Source organism: Anneissia japonica, unplaced genomic scaffold (genome assembly GCF_011630105.1).
Source record: "Anneissia japonica isolate Jap-2015-1 unplaced genomic scaffold, ASM1163010v1 scaffold401_len1656234_cov178, whole genome shotgun sequence".
Lineage (NCBI taxonomy): Eukaryota > Metazoa > Echinodermata > Crinoidea > Comatulida > Comatulidae > Anneissia > Anneissia japonica.
The window spans coordinates 134541-153081 of NW_022745982.1; the positions used below are offsets into that span (position 1 = coordinate 134541).

Below are 18541 nucleotides of genomic sequence, written 5' to 3' on the forward strand. Positions count from 1 at the left end.
ATTACACAATTAGACTGTATAGAACTAGGCCTTAACATTGATCGAGGATTCCTCGCACATTAACCTCATTAATTATTTCTCATCATTGTATGTATATTTTTATATTTCTATAGCTGCCTTATTATTAACTATATTTTTGTCTCATAGTTACCTTATTGTATTTACTGCCTATTTACTGTTTTTATCATTGACTTTGACATAGACATATTTTGTATGCTATTTCCCACAGTTTCTTATCATTGATCTTTTGTTCTTTTAATACTGTTTATTTAGATTGCTTATTTCGGCAGACTTGTATATAGCAGAAAGACACAATGATATTAACCATCCTTATCACTGTAATTTACAGATATGAACAGGCATCTAGAAATTGATAATTCTAATTACATTGGAGATAAGAGGTCAAAAACCTAAGTCTGCATTGGTTTGCATTGGAGCTTTTTTAACTTACCCATAGATTATCTCATCTTCTGAATCATTCAGCATTGCAAAGTTAGGATTTTCTTTGAAATATGAGTCTAAAATAAAAACAATATTATTAACAATAACAACCAATCAACAAATATCAACATCAGTAATAATCAACAATCAATTATAAGAAACAACAATAGTTAAAAAAAAAAAAAAAACTTTTAAATGAACATCCTATCAACACATGTGCAACTCACAATGGTAACTATCAACACCATTGGTCAGTGCCTGAGGAAGTGATGTGATAGCCACTGATGTAATTCATTATCATCACTGTATTGAAATATGTACAGCAATAAACAACATAAAACATAAGTACAATACATATGGGAGCCGCACGTCCTTCAGGCGACAGTGGATTTTCAGCTTTTGTGACTCCTGAGCCGTCATGCCAAATGAATAAAATAAAATAAATAAAATATGTCACACTATTCAAGAATGACAAGTCGTTTGGCTGAGCGGTTAAGACACGAGAACCGTGACCTACATCCATAATATCGGCGCTGGTTCAAACGGCACGCTCGTTTAATGGTTTCGGTGGTGGAACGAGTCTTCTCGGATAAGGACTCTAAACCGTAGGTCCAGTGTACACAATTGGCTCGTGTGCACTTTAAAAAACCCAGTACATCATTCGAGAAGGGTAGGGGTTACCCCGGTGTACTGGTCCATTTCCAGTCCCCTGTCCGGCCACAGAAGGAGAGTTTACGTCGCAGCCCATGTCAGGTATCCATCCTACCAGTAGTGACATCACGATTATAGCCGGCTAACCGTTAAGACCGTCTGAAGACCGCTTATAGCAATCCTCCCTGAATACCGTTTTTCTTACCTTTGTGCGCATTTGCAGAGGGTGAATAGACATAGGCCATTGTGTACAGGTAAAAATTTAACAGTCCATAGAATGTCAGAAATTCTGAAGGTGGGAATTATTAAGTTAAGGAGAAAACAGCAAACCTTACAATTACATTTTACTGCTGCTAAATCATATTATTTCAATATAATTTTTTCACCAACCAATATGAATTGAAATTTAAATATAATTCCACTTTATTGTATTTCCAATTGTATTTTGATGTGCTTTTTTTTTTAGTTATTTGCATATGATGTGTCAATTCCTAAGCGAATATTTTTGTTATTTGTCATAAATAGTACTTAAAAAATGAAACATGAACAATGTTTTGCAGTTCAATCTCACATAAACATTAAAAATAAGATGAATAACTGTAAAACAAATTTCATAAACATTCTTCCACCTACACAAATGAATAAATCACTATTCAGTAATGAACACAAATCAATTCATATGGTAAACATTATTTGCTACAGCATTGCGCTCTCCAACCTAAAGAAAGATTGCATCTCGCTAATACATTCTTTTACTTCAGATTTAAACTTTTTTTTTCAATTCCACAATTTCTGTTAAACTGTAAAATGTATACAATACAATGAGGGTGTGCGACACAAAAATATTATTTCTTGTTATTTTTAACATTTTTTATCTCTAAATACTTATCAGCAAAATTAAATGTAATAGCAATGATATCTGTAATTAATGCATCAACCCAACATCTGTAAAGAGTTAAATTAACTCCATTCTCATCACATTAATATTTATATCACCTGTCCCCAGTTATTTCTGACTCAGCTTATAACCTACCTATTTTTGTAAATTTTCACTAATCTGTTTTATGTTCTTTTTATGGTATGCTTTTGCAGCTGTTTTTCAATTTTTCTCCTAGCACCGGTGGTAAGTTATTTTTTAACTTTAATAGGCGCTTTGTAAGTTTTAATTCATTATTATTACTACTACTATAAAACCTTGATTAAAAATTAAGTAGAACGTCAATAAAGGATATAGTTTTTGTAGTAGGTTGATAACTGGCTGATGTAGTTATCTTGCAAGACGCGGACTCCGAACCTCAGTAAAACAATGGAACAGCTGAAATATAAAAGGAAAACAGTCACAGAACATTCACAACCGAATATCATACAAGGGTCCTAAGTCCAAGTTGTGCTAGCCTCCTGCAAGCAAGATCTCACAGGAAATAACCAATCTCTTGAAAAATGTACATCATTTACAATGTTTTTACTACTTTATTAAGTAATAAAAGATTTAAGTGCTAATGGGTATTACAATGTGTAGCAAAATGATATTAGATGTATTTACGAAAGCTCACTTAACCATCTCCTGAAGACAATTTTTCTATCTTGGGACCCTCTAATTAAATATTATTTTTTTTATCATTTTATATATACTTAAAGGTTTTATTATTTAGATTTTTAATATTATAATAAATATTATAATATGATTATTATTATTTAGATTTTAATATTATAGTAAATATGTTATAAAAAAAACTGAACTGCTCACACACAGTGGCTACCCTCACTTTAGCCGACTGAGATAGCTGCCTCAGTAGCTGCTTTGATAGCAACGTTTAAGGAATGGTTAGCCACAAAATCAAGATTTATGCCTATGCAACCCGACATTTTTGACAATTATAATCATCATAAAATCTTACCTGATAGCAACAACAAATAACATGAGTATGGTCATAAACCTCAACCGCAAGTCTATAATAAAAACAAAACAAATATATAAACACAACAGTGCATAAGTAATAAATAAATAAAAAATAATAAACTGCATTCTTATTATACCTTCTAAAATTAATTTGACTTTTCAATATTCAATGTATGTTTGAATCTAGGTGAAATAAATGAAACAACTATTCAAAATCAGAATAATTTATAAAACATTTTTTATAAAGCATTTTTTGTGACATTAATTAAATATTACTGTGAATTAAAATACATACAGTTAAAGTTGCCTTAGTCGACTTTGCCTAACTTGAAAAATTTTTAAGTTTTTATATACCAAGTCGTTGTGTTTTCCATTTATTAACAATCTGTAAGTCAAATTTTATCTAAGTTGAACAATTTTTCGATGCCATTTTGGATTCGACTTAGACAAGTAAAACTGTATAATGTTTTGAAGTTAAAACACAAGGACTGCTTACTCATGTAGGGCAAAGTTCGAAGTTCAGTGAAAGCACGGATTACCAGGAAAAGTAAGTACAGAAGGTAAATACCACCAAATATGAAAAAGAAGATTTTCATTGCCTGAAAAAAAAGAAAGAAAATGGTTTATAAAATTAGTATGGTATACTATTTTTATCTAACATACATATCAATACAGCAATCTCTTCAAAGGCAATGAAGATAGAGTTGGGTCCAAAATACTTAAATAACCGTCTTCCAATCTTTCAATTGAAAATCACTTACTGCTGTAGCATACATTTCCACATTATGCATCACTTAAACTCTTGTCTCTCTTGTGGCTTATATAACATCATAGCCTTAACACCAAGATAATTATAAATATAATGTTGAAGACATACTTTTAAACTAAGCTTTTCAATCATCAGTTTAGCAGATCGCTTGTGGAAACCTCATCATTATGTTTTGTGTTCTGGGTACTAATCTTTAATTCTATTTAAAAAGGTAAGGAATTAAGAGCACTTGACCTACACTGCTAAATCTCTTTGGCCAACCATTAACATGTCATATTCTCATAATGTATTGTAAGGTAATTTTTTGAGTTAAGTAATTGGATGTAAGCTGAGTGCTGAGAGAATGCTGGGTGCTTTTATTGATTAGAAATTAGGTTGACGGATTGATTCATTAATATATTTCTCCTTTAAATCCTTTAGATATAAATTTCATGAATAACATAATAGTGTTTAAAGCCATTCACTCACTTGGGTATTAATAGACAGAAAAGAACGATGATGAAATTATTTTCCTCATCTGGATTTGAACTAAAGATGACCTCCCATACTTACTTGCTTGTATTGTATATTCCACTGGGGATTTTTTCACATTAAGACACATAATTATTTTAAAAAGGTGTCATGTCAAATAAATGTTGAATAATAAATCACATTCAGAAATAGTATCTTTATTTGAAAAAAACTTCCACTAGAAAAAACATTAACATTTTCGAATAACTGATGAAATCTAGAAAATAAAATTGTTCTTCCTTACCAAATAATTCCCTGAATCTACCCGGTAATCGTACGTTGGATCATGTTTTTCTTGATACTGCTGCCAGCATGCTAGGGAAATTGCAGATGCCCATAGCAACCCGACTAGAATGATCTTTGGGATGTAGAACGTCGACCACTTGCGCTTGCTCTGAGAAATTTAGCAACAAAACATGGTCAGTAAAATGTCAAGATTGAGGCTTCATGGCGGCTGACATATGTTTCAGAGAAATTAATGGTACTGTTGCTTAAGGATGGAGCATGCGACTTTTCCTGTGATAATGCGTAGAACTGATTTTTCTAAGACAGAAAAAAGTTGTTTGACGAAAAACTGGGGAACGGTGAATGAGATACAGATTTTTTAATATTTAAAAACTGGGGGAAAAAGGGGTGTAACTGCCCATTTTTACACTTTATTCCCCCAGTTTTTAAATATTAAAAAATCTGTATCTCATTATGCACCGTTCCCCAGTTTTTCGTCAAAAAACTTTTTTCTGTCTTAGAAAAATCAGTTCTACAACATATCAACAAATTTTTTTCCTCCGAAGCCTGACTTTAAGGATGGAGCATGCGACTTTTCCTGTGATAATGCCTAAATGCATACTGCAGCATGATTAATATAATTAAAGGTACTACTATATATACAGCCAAATACTGTAAAGTTCTAAGAAAGTATAATACATACTCCAAGTATTGAAATACACGCCATCGTGTTGGGATTCAATATTTCGACATTAATTATGTCATCATCAGGAATGATTCCTGATGATGACATAATTAATGTCGAAGTATTGAATCCCAAAACGATGGCGTGTATTTCAATACTTGGAGTATGAATTATACTTTCTTATCTGAGATTAATCAGTGGACCTTTCGGTTTTTGGTAAAGTTCTACATTCTATTTTTTAGACAAGTTTTAAACATTATGAAACAAACAACAAAGAAATCCTGATTTTTGTCAAAATATCTGGTGTACCTAGGCCCAGCAGAAGCCCAGATTTTAAGTACAGTTCTGTCCCCATGTAATTTCTGTAGGCCTACAATACACATTGAAAATTACTTTGGCAATCAAAATTTTTAAAGCTCTGTATTAAAATCTTTAGTTTGCAACATGTGTTTGTAACAAACCGCAATCAACAAATAATACATTTCTTCAATAGCAATAAATTCAAACACATCAAAAATACTGTAACATAGTGGAAATGAGCAAATAAATTAAGAAACTGAACAAAAATCATGTCTGCAGGTTAAGTCAGTGCACTTGATAAACAGTAAATTTTTGAAGTGCAATTAACAGTACACTGCAGCATCTACAAATGTTCTAACAGATTAAATGTACTGTAGTATGTATTGAAAATGACTAAATAAATTTTAAGATATTGAACATAAATGCACTGAAAATGCATGCCCATGGCTATACACAGTACACATAACAACTTAGGTGAAGGTAACTCAGGATTCCGTATACATAATAATAACAATAATAATAATAATAATAATGAAGGCTTTTATATAGCGCTCTACACAACTAAGTCTCAGAGCGCTTTTCCACATTACCCCAGTCATTGGAATGATACCTATGGGGAAAATTCTACAGTTTGCTGCATGAAATATATCAATGCATTTTTGCACTCAAACTTCCTGAGGTACCCACTTTTACTCCTGGGTGGAGAGAAGCAATGCAGATAAAGTGCCTTGCTCAAGGACTCAAGCAAAATGCACAGAGAGGGTTTAAAACCCCGACCTCGAAGTCGGGAAACCAAACCGTTTCAGTTGCACCAAACCACATTTTTTTCTAAGAAATTATTTCATAATTACACTTTACTTGTAGGAATCCGAGTATGGTTGTCACAATTACCATTTTTGGTATTAAATCTATCCTTACCTGACGAATACCATGATACACGCAAAGCCAAAATAAAAGCAGTGTACACAAGAATGAGGCCTGGAATACTGAGTCTAGCATCAATGGTACCACACTGTCAACTAGGAATGTTAAAGCAAATATTGGATCTGAAAAAACAAAATGTACATTAAAATTGAATGTGATTTATTTTTCAAGGCCGACAGCAATAAAATATCTAGTCTACTTTAGGCTTGTAAAAATTTAAATAGAAAATATAAATAGACAGTTAACTAATAAATCAAAATATTTTTTGAACAAGACCATTTGGATTTAAATGAAATGGAAAGTCAAAGAAACTACAGTATTACAGTATTAGCTAGGCTAGATAGCTCAGTTGTTAGAGCAACTGAATGATGATCAAGATTCAAGATTCTTGGGTTGGCATGTGGATGCTCATTTTGAAGTAACATAAAAATTATCAACTTAGAAATTAGTGTATTTAAAAAATCTTACAGCAAAAATTATAGAATCACTTCCAGTCATTGGAAGAGTTTTATTATTTTTATCATTATCCAGTATAAAAATCAGAGTACACATTTCTAAAATTCAATAATTGTCTATGCTCAAATTAATAAAATGTATGTTACTGCAAATATAAGAAAGTTAATTTGATTTTAGCTTAGCTAAAATAGCTGTCCATTGTTTACTGAGTCCCTGGGACACGTTTGAGGTAGGTGGTTAAGTGGTATTGTCACTGGTCTCCAACAGGAACTGAGGTTTTAAGCCTGATTACTTAATGTAAAACTAAGTCAAAGAAAAAAATGCATCAAATGTATGATGCAATCGTACCTCCTGAAAAACCCGGGGCCCCTGGACCTCCTAACAGGATAGCTGGCAGAGGGCGCTATTCAAGCCTGAATAGCATTGCTAACAACATCCAGCTTCATTGCCTGACGAAGATTAATCCGCACATTAGAAATGTAAATTATATTATTTTTTGACCCAAGAGTGTTAAAATGGGTACCTGAGTGTTAGGATGTGACTTTTTGATCCAATGAAATTATCTTCGCTGGATTACATGCATCACTAAACCTGACTAGGAATATCCCAAGTGCATGGCTGTTAATATCATTCCAAAGGAACAGGGAAATAATAAATGCTGTTATCTAGATGAATTAGTGGCGAGATCTAAATTCAGTTGGAAACGAAAACACCAAGCAATATTAAATTTCTAAAATTTTTTGGCCAGTATAAAATCAACATACATTAAACGATGTGTAACCACAAGCATTTAAAACATTATTTAAATCGTATTCACTTTATTATCAAGCATACTACAGATGAATAATAAATAGCATTTCTATTTTCTTTGCTTAGACCCTCTCGTCTCATTAATAATTGTGTTTATTAATTGCCTTGTTTGTTGCGTACCAAGGATGCCCAATAATCAGCGGCAGGTGGACAAACCGCTTCCATAAACACTGCTGAAAATAGGTAAATAAATCACTGGAGAAATTCTATTTATTTAGTCTATTTCCATTTAGTAGAAAGCACATACTGATATGAATGATACACTTGCTATTAGCAATCCTGGGTCCATGAGCCTAAATGTATTATTAATCACATCAAATGGTCTGATCTAAAGAGACAGGTTTTGAATGGAAACGGAAAGAAATAGCTGCAGTGATTGAGCAACATAGCACAACACACAGATATCTTTACATTTGAATTTATATTGCATTAGCTTTACTTAAAGATGATTGAAATATCCCATTAACATGGTAATGACATATGCCTGCTTCTAATTTAATATAATAATAATAAAGAAATTCTCCTTGTCCGGGCTAAATTAAAGTGTTGGTAAAAGTATTGTAGATATAAAAAAAAAAAAGAATTTTGAATGTCTGACATGACCTTCTTGTGCTTTGTTTACATGAATTTTTCTGCAAGAGATTAAGATTTATAAAATAATGTGAATAACAGAAGTACTATATGCTTACTTTGTGTAACTATCCTGGTTTTTGTAACTATTCGGTTCTGGTTTTGATTAATATTATCTTACAGTACTGTAGTTTGACCATAGAGGTATAAATGTAGGTTTTTGTTTTTATTAATTCACACAACTGAAATGCCCATTTTATAGGCGAGTTCAGGTAAAATGTTGAAGATGAAATGCATTGAGATATCCCATCTCTCCACTGGCAATCTATATTTGACAACTGGTACCTGTAGCACAAAGCAATTTAACTTACCATTGTACAAAAGAATCAAAGGTAATAAGATGGACATCCACTTCTGCTCAATCGACCAATCACGCATTGTAAACTTGCGAAGCGAATGAGCAAACATACACTAATGAAAGAAATTATAAACGTTTAAAGTGTCTTGTTTTAGGTAGTTTCTCATTTGAATTATAGAATCTTCAGTCATTTCTAATCAGAAACTGTATTAAGAAGATGGGTTTGACTGCAAAAGTACTTAAGGTACAGAGAATTATTATTCGTATACCTATAAATTTTAATAAGCTTGTTGTTGAATTATGTTCTTAAAAATGTTGTTCCCTTTGTTGATAATATTCTAAGAGCAAATAAGATATGAATTTTAGATAATGAATTACAAATTTAAAAAAACAATTTGGTTTGCATTTAAACAATTTTTAAATAAAAAAAATAATTTTTTCGATGATTCTTTTCCCTTTAGTACTTTAAAAAAATTTTTTTTATAGACAATCACCCCACTAAAGGTAAAGGGTTACTTATTTAAAAGAGAATGGTTCATGAGAAATTTAAGTTGGGAAGGTTGATAGCAACAGAAAGAAAACATTATAACGTAACGTTCTGCATTAGATTACCTCTGCACTATAAATACTCGCAAACAGCTTTGTATAAAATGTGTGATGCAAATTGGATTAGAGAGATATGGCAGAAGGAGAAATAGAATTTGAAAGGATTCTAATACTCACTGTCACAATAAATGTCATCACTAAAAACACAAATCGAAACCAAATCTCAACCTGAGTAAACGATGGATTGAAGCTTCGCCACTGCAAAGAGAAGAAAACAATGAGTAAATACAGGCATGATGACATCACATCAATCATGACCATATATACACATATCATGACTATATGAGGAATACCATTCCTAAACCAGTGTAATTAGTAATTGTTAAACCGAGTATTTAGCTTATAAGGATGTGGCGTTATTGCTAACAGATTTCCATGCAGTAAAAAATACTGCATAGGGAAATAGCATTGTCCAAAATGTGGATTCAACAGCACGGTCCTAGTCGTATTGTTTACCATCAAACATTATCCAACATATTTATGTCAGTTTGCGGAAATATAACAAACTACACACTGAATTGATTCCAAAATTAATATAGTACAGTATATGAAATGTGCTCATAGTTAATTTGATGTATATTTTTCTATTGTTATATTTATATATTTTTCTACTTTTTGGATATATTTTTTTTTTAAATTTTGTAATACAAACATATTTAGCTCTTTGCTTTGCTATTCTTTTGTAATATATTTTATAAATAAAAATAAATAATAAAACACTTTACTGCATCACCATGTCGATTTTTATGCGTTAATGCTATTTGGAGATTAAAATAACTCCTGTCATAAATGGCTTGAATTTGAATTATAGAAATTCTCATTTATATGTAGCCAGCGAAAACAATTTTCAACTCAAGAGTATTCTTTATGATAGGCTAGCAATAGAAAATAAGAACGTTTCTATCTATCCATTTATTGCTGACATCTCAATACTCAATCTTCTTCCTTAGATGCTAATTAATACTGTGCATGTCCATTCACTACAGTAGTAGTGTTCTTTATTTTTTATTTTTTTTTTCACTATTATTGATTAATTCTTTTGAAACGGATATCATACTGTGGCATCAATGATTTCTAAAAATCTTTTTATGGTGGATACTTGTTATACCTTCAAGGTTAAGATTCATTTCTTGTATTGAAATCTGTAATTTACAATTGTTCATTTGCATAAATAATTCACAAGATGTGTTTCCATAAACCAATTTATGGCACCAATAAAATCAACAAAGATCAAAATACAGTACTAATAATCAGCTACAAGTTGACCATACAGTAGCTGTAAATAACATTATAAGCAAGAATATTTCTACTGTAAAAAAATAAATAAAATAACGGTAACATAATTACTCTTTATAGCACTAATAATTATTAATTACAGTATAACAATTTTTAACAATGACATTACTAAATACTGATGATGGTATTAACTATAATGATGATTAATTTTAGTGACAAACATTGATAATAATTATAATGACAATGATGAATTAAAATAAATGATTAATAAATTATGATAATTGACTATTGATAATTTATCATAAAGATGATATTGATAAATAATTTTAATCAATTTTAAAGATTTTGACCAATGCATTACCGTAAGAAATTAGTGAGACCCCCCCACTTGGATAGCTTAACGCTCGTCGGACAAGACAGGGCACCACCACTGCATAACCTGTGGATTCATAACCATTATAGAAGGTACTCTAGACACAACCTTTTTAAATTAATGGAACTGACATAATTTAATATAACATGTTTGCTACACTAAACCATAAGCATAACAACCATTTGCCAATTTGCTATATCATGTATACAGTACTGTAAACTGAAGTAAGCTGAGTGTATTTGTATGATACTGTTTTGATCAATACTATGTTGATTAGACGAGACTGGGCATACAGTACAGTGTACATATCTTGCACATGCCTGCATAATGAGCAACATGTCATTCTAAAAAATATCAACCTCTAGTGTAATGTTGGAATAGATCTCCACTTAGTCAGTGGCAGTGCCAGATTGGGGCCGGGGCTCTAGGTACGTCTGATAGGCCAACTTCGCTTCCCCCACCCACTTGGCCGTGATTCATACAGTAGAAACAAAAAAATAAATAAATAAAAAATAAATAAAATAAACATAAAAAAACTGAGCATAATAAATATGTTAATATGTTGGAAAGATTGGTATGCTCCCTCTCCCCTTATAACATCCAAGCAAACCTCTACCAGAAATTGTTTAGATCCCTGCAACAGCAGCTTACCCCTCTTACATGTATATCTTGGTAATAGTACATGTAGTTCAAGAATGTTAAGAAGGCAAGTAGAAAAAAAAATAATACAAAATTTAATTGGGATATTAAACACACATATATAATAAGAAAAAAATTATTAAAACTAAGACACAGAAAATATCAAATTTATGAACATTCCCATGGGTTCTCAGATGACGTAAAATGGATTAAACTGTGTTTATATAGTCCATAAGTCGGAATATTAAATTTACATCCCTGCGGAATAAGCTATCAATTTTACATTTGGTTGAATTAATAACCTCAAAAAGCAAAAATTGTTATTTCGGAAAAGAAAACTAGTAGTTAGTCCTTACTATATTAGAATACTGATGTCAATGTCAATGACAAAATTTAATATATTATACCTGCAATCTCACTTAAAATAGCATTACTTACCAACGACAATATTTCAATCCGATTAGGTATCTTTGTCGCTTTTGAAGTGTCGTTCCTCTACATTTACTTCATGGAGAGTAGATAACGTTAATAGATGTTTTTGAAATGTGGAGTGCAAGATAAATCTTGATGTGTTAAATACTAATAATCTACTTGAAGGCAGACATCTTGAAAACTGAAAATGACGGCGTTAAATAGTCTTAGAAGAAACCAAACTGAATCAGAGGATCTTCTTGAAAATCAAGACCAGGAAAAACAATGCAAATAGGCCTTTTAAAGGCATCAAAATATGTATTTTGTTGATAAAAAGCTATAATTTTTTAAAGTGAAGTACAGTAGGCAATAAATTCGACACTGCGGTGTATGCTGAACTAAATGGAAGGCTTTGAGTCAAGTGAGTACTGTATCATACAGTAGGTGCCGAAGAGAGGCACTCAGTAGTTTTAATTGCATAAATTACAAATCATTCCAAAGCAGTAACAACAGTAAACCAGAGTGCAAAGGTTACCCTTTATTTTTCTGAAAGTTGCATTGGATTGTTTAAAGCGCACACGTCGCTTTCAATGCTATCATCTGAACCATGGGTAAATAGGTCTTAAACCAGCGTCGACGATGCTATGTGTTTCATTGCCCAATATTACTGCACACTAGCGCTCAATTGTATTAAAAAACATCCAGTCAGCAAAAGAATGAGCTACTGTAAGGAGTATTACGGTCTTGTTTTGACTTCTGTAGGCGTTATGTGATGCTTTCAGTTTTTCTAATGTAATATTGATTATCCATCTTCATCTGCCCATGAGATATTTACATAAACTGGTTGATGTAAACCTAATCTAGATTATTTTTTTACAGTAGAAAATCAAGCTTATCAGCAATTACAACATCTTAAATTAGATAAGATGTTCTTAAAAGGACTGAACATTGTGATCATATCCAAGTCCGTCAATCATTTAAGAGGATTTCTTTACTAAAAGTGTATATAGAGTAAACTGCAACTGCCTCTTCACATCCTGAACTTTGAATTTGACATTCAATATGTAGAACTGTGTGATATTATTTCCAATCGTTGTCATATTTGAAATTATTAATATGCTTCTGTAATTACATTGCTAGTGGGTATACTGTAGACCTGCATTGCAAAGCAACATATGAATGAGAAGAAGCCATTTAAGCACCTCTGATAACCATAAGTACAATAAGGTTACATCAGTTCTTGACTTGTGAAATGTAAGCTGACGTAAAGTATGTCCATACAAAATATTATCAATGTTTAATCTCAATACTCTGTATGAATCATATCAGGTATCATAGAAACTGAGCTAACAAAATACAGGTCTAAATATTAAGGTTTGTGAGGATTCACTTAGAAAAAAATATAAGTATGCAAGACATTTGCTGTCTATCAGTCCAGAGCAACTCAAATTTCTTAATTTAGTCAAAAATGCAAAAAAATATATTAAACTAGAAATTGCAAATTGCAAGTGAAGTGCTGCGAAGTACAACTGCATATAAATGTTCTTCGAACAAAATTATTTATGTGAGTCAAGTGAAAATAATGAATAATAAAAATATAACAAATAATGAGAGACACGCCATTGTCTATATTAGAACACTTCTCATTGGGTAACAAAGTCGTAATTTTTCATTTTTGTCAAAAAGTGTCTATAGTGGTGAATTATGGTTTAGGTTTTTTTTAATAAAGTTTCAAAAATTTCTATGTATGTGGAAAATGTAGTTGATTACAATTTTTATTTTGAAGACTGCATGGTCTAGGAAGTGTACATTTTTTTATGGGGCAAGTTTCCAAGGGCGGGTTTTCTAGGGGCGAGTTGACTGCCAAAGAGTGTTGCCAAAGTGTGAGCCAGCGTGTTATTTGATCACAAGTGCAAGACATCGCAGTTGTGCGAGGTATCGGCTGAGATTTGTAAAGTACAATTCAAAAAACAACTATCTATAGGTCTAATAATGAATTATTGTGATGTTAAGTAGACAATGTTAGCTATCAAGGAGCGACGTTGTTTTTCATTGGGACCTTCGTCCCTTCAAGGCTAGGCCTATACCATCCTAGCTAGTCTAGGCCTAGAGTAGGATAAGGCTAGCGCGACATGCGGACATTGGTACATGTTGGTTAGTCTACAAACGTCGCCTAAAGTAATTGATTTTACCCGGCAGAACGAAAGAAGGAAACTCCGCTTTTCAGTCGTCTTAGGCCGATGTTTTTTGACAAACAATGACCTTTCAGAGGTCAAATTGCTGTCAAGAATATGAATTGGCTGCTTCGCAGCAAAAAGTTAATTGAAAAATATTTCGGATTTTGAATGGCCTGGTACCCACTGTCAAATTTAAGCAATAAAATAGAATTAACTAGTAGTTAGAATTAAATTTGCACACAATAATAACTCAACATTGTCTTTTTTTCTGAAAAAAAAACGGCCACTGGTTTAGCCATACACTGTTCCGCTATACTACAGTGTTGTTAAATTTCTACTACTATACTATATAGATAATTTAATTTGCAAACAACACCTCAAAATCATCTTCTTTCCTCTAAAAACTTTGACTATGTCCACTGGTTTAGCCAAACACTATTCTACTATACTACAGCGTAGTTAAAATTCTACTTAATATTGATATAGAAAATTCAGTTTGCTCTCAATAACTCAACATCTTCTTTCATCTAAAAAACTTTGAATAATTGTACAGTGCGTCCACTGGTTTAGCCATACACTGTTCCGGTATGCTAAAGTGTAGTTAACATTCTATACTGATAAAAAAAATTCAATTTGCACATAATATTCTCAACATTATCTTTCATCTTTGACTATGACTACTGGATTAGCCAAACACTGTTCCATTACACTAGTTAAAATTCTTACTTTTAGAGAATTCAATTTGCACTTTCATCATTGACTTCGTCTACTGGTATAGCCAAACACTAAAGTGTAGTTAACATTCTACTTTACTGATATAGAGAATTCAATTTGCAGATAATAACTCAACATCATCTTTCGCTATGTCTACTGGTACAGCCAAACACTGTTCCAGTACACTAGTTAAAATTTAGAGAATTCAATTTGCACACAATAACTCAACATCATCTTTCATCTTTGACTATGTCTACTACAGCCAAACACTGTTCCGCGTAGTTAATAATAAAATTCTACTTCCTAAAATAAAATTTCACACATTACATTCTATAAACAAGTGGAAAATTATGCATGGACTATTAAGGAAATGTTACTGTGATTTCAATGAATATTTTACTAGTTGTGAAGGCCAAACAAGCTGAATAATACAATGTACTTAATATGACACACAAGTATTCCCTCATAAGAGATCTAGTAAACGTGCAATACGGTTGGCTTAATGTTCTCGTTAATACAAGGATTAATGGAATGATAGCGCTGATTAAAAGATTTTTTTATATACGGTCACACAGCTTGCTGTAATATTGTGGCATACTCATTTCTTGTTATCTGACATGGAGATAATTTTTATTGATCAAAACCAGATGTATAATAATAATAAATATCATAACAATAAAATATTCTATATTCTAAAGATTTTACATTGGTTTCTTATTTCTCGTTCATTTATGGAGATAACTTTCATTTATTAAAATCTGTATCAGAAACTTTTTTTATATAGCAAATTGCTATTAAAGAAATTTGAATATCTCTTACAACTTGTAATTACAAGTACTGCACCATACTACTTGATGAATACATTTTGGTATTGAAATTTATACTATAGTATGATGATTTACAGGTATGCGTATACCTGTAAATTATATTAAATGTAATAAATAAATAGTAAATGTATTGTTAAATTGCAATACAAACTGTTATTAATTTAAAGATTGATAACTGTTTCCATTTTTGAAATTACACAATATTTGAATTCAACATGTTGTAAGCAGTGTTGTTTTATTCTTCTAACTGAATGTCTGATGTTTGTTTTTACATTATCACTTTCATTGCCAATTCAGCATAATACTGCAATGTCAAATGTTTGTTTTTTTTTATTTTGATTTCCGTAGTAAAAATGTCTGTAAAAAATGTAAATCAATAGAAATTAAATTATTTTAAACTATGTCACATTGAAAGTTGAAAAATAATTTGAACCTATCAAATTAGAAATTTAATGTTTCAATTTAATGTTTTCTTGATTTAAGTCAGATAGTATGTATATTTAATGGGTTGTTGAATATAATATCACGGAAACTCATCAGCTTCCAGGAACAGGTCAAATATATATTTGCCACAGTTGCTAGGCAATTACAACCTCTGATCTCATGTGTTGCTAAGGAACTTCTCAATCTGAAGTTCACCTGATTGATTATGGCATGCTTTCTCCCCAACATTTATTTTCTCAAAATATTGTGACCGCTCTTAAAAAATGAGATCAGTCATAACAGCTAACAGAAGGATATCAATTAAAATTACAGCAATTATCATTTGTGTTATAGAAGGCTAAAGTACAAAGCAAGGAGCCACATCAACTTTGTGGCTGATAATGCCTGAAAATTGTAGAGGAAATTTTGCATAAGTGATATCTAATACACATTTAAAAAAAAAAAAAAAAAAATACTGTAATAGTAGGTAAAGTCGTGTAAATGTACAATACAAAACAGATAACTCAGACAGATTTAGCTTTCATCAGTAGTCTACTGCCTTCACTGAGAGCATACAGCATCAATCTAGTCTTTCTACTGTATAGGGTATTTTTTCACTGCCCTAGATTTGTAGAGTGATACTTTCTTTTATGATTCATAAAATAATAAAATAACAATTATAATCTGTTTTCAGCTTTCCATACCAAAACACAAAATATGACAAAAATATAATGTGCAGTAACAATCATGAGTGGTGTTCCACCAAAGACTAAAATTCTGTTTTGAAAAACATATTTTCTTTAAAATTATAACATTATATTACATAAAGAACAAGCATGGCTAAAAAATAACATCATAGAATCCATTAGCATGAGAAAACAGGAAAACAACATGAATAGGGACGAAGGCTCACACCAACTATCACATATTTACAACCAACTTCTGAAAACATTTGGAGAGTATCGCTACATAAGACCTAGCAATGACCGGAGCAACAATAAGCAGACCACATCTATCTAACGAGACTATTTATTCAGATTTGCCTTTAGGCACTAGGGCCAAGAATATGGCAAACAGTGAGCTAAATCATTCTTCAAAGTGGTCATCTCATCACAAGGCAACAGAGGCTGTATGGACCAGTACACCGGGGTAACCCCCTACTCATCTCGAAAGATGTACTGGGTTCTTTAAAGTGCACATGAGAAAATTGTGTACATTGGGCCTATGGTTTATAGTCCTTATCCGAGAAGACTTGTTCCACCTCCAGAGCCATAGGTGAGCGTGCCGTTCAAACCAGTGGAGATATTATGGCTGTAGATTGCGGCACCCCTACCTTAACTGCTCGGCAATTCAACTCAAATATTTGACAGTTGGGCAAAACTGTCATCTAAAAAATAACATTGAGTATTGGTTTATTTCTATACGGAGAATACAGTATGCAAAAACCATTATTATGCAATGAAATATAAATAATATAATATGAAGAACCGTTGAATCATTCACATTCACTGTCTATAATACTTACATTAAATGCAATTTCTTGCACATGGAATTCCTCGAGACCAATGAGAGTGATATGTACTATATAGCTTGTGTATTCAATGGTTCCAAGGTGAAAAATTATCAATTCATCGCATATCTAAAAGAATAAATTAATATTAACACATATAAGAAAGTATAATACATACTCCAAGTATTGAAATACACGCCATCGTGTTGGGATTCAATATTTCGACATTAATTATGTCATCATCAGGAATGATGACATAATTAATGTCGAAATGATGATGACATGACATGATGATGACATAATTAATGTCGAAATATTGAATCCCAACACGATGGTGTGTATTTAAATACTTGGTGTATGTATTATACTTTCTTATTTGAGATTAATCAGTGGACATTTCGGTTATTAACACATATTGTATGAAGGTCTTTTGAAATGAAGTTAGAGAGGAAATTAAAGAAATGCTTCAATTCAAACATGACCTATGTTGAGATAACAGACACAATGAACGTCAACAATACAAATCAATGTGAATTGCTTTGCGTACAAAGTTTACTTGCTTTCAATAATAGATTAAAACGAGAAGATATTTTCTTCGCTAATTAACATTTAAGGCTTGCCATCCCAAAACCAACATCAGTGATCAAGAAAATGAAAATTAACTTTAAAGAATATTCTTATTCACAAATAAGTTTTAAAAATGATGGGTCACTGATTGGAATTAACTTTAATACTATCGCCGAAGTCATGAGAAAAGAAAGGAAAGATAGACATGGAAACATTAAAAAGGAAAAGAAAAGAAATGATAAGAAATATAAGAATGAAATTTGAAAGACAGATACTAATTATAAGAAAGAAAATGAAAGGAAAGATAAGGAATCTAAGAAAGGAATGTGAAAGATAAGATAAGGAAACATAAGAAAGGACAAGAAAAGTAAAGATCAGGAACATTTGAAGGGAAAGGAAGAAAGACAAGAAGCAAAAGGGAAAGAAAAATGAAAGGATTTGGGATGAATAGGAAAGTAA

The 18541-nt window shown here is 31.6% G+C and overlaps 1 protein-coding gene across 2 annotated transcripts in view; it reads right to left on the minus strand.

Annotated features, from left to right (window-relative positions):
• The window catches only part of LOC117120095 (transmembrane protein 181-like), a 39916-nt gene that overhangs the window by 5081 nt on the left and 16294 nt on the right, over nucleotides 1-18541 (minus strand). For both annotated transcript variants that reach the window (XM_033265100.1, XM_033265101.1), the window contains exons 6-15: nucleotides 17531-17644; nucleotides 9323-9403; nucleotides 8613-8712; nucleotides 6400-6527; nucleotides 4516-4665; nucleotides 3489-3591; nucleotides 2991-3042; nucleotides 2325-2407; nucleotides 1298-1387; nucleotides 452-518 (exon numbers count right to left, since the gene is read on the minus strand). In XM_033265100.1, coding sequence (XP_033120991.1) covers nucleotides 452-518; nucleotides 1298-1387; nucleotides 2325-2407; nucleotides 2991-3042; nucleotides 3489-3591; nucleotides 4516-4665; nucleotides 6400-6527; nucleotides 8613-8712; nucleotides 9323-9403; nucleotides 17531-17644 — 968 coding nt within the window. The remainder of the gene's footprint in view (nucleotides 1-451; nucleotides 519-1297; nucleotides 1388-2324; nucleotides 2408-2990; nucleotides 3043-3488; nucleotides 3592-4515; nucleotides 4666-6399; nucleotides 6528-8612; nucleotides 8713-9322; nucleotides 9404-17530; nucleotides 17645-18541) is intronic.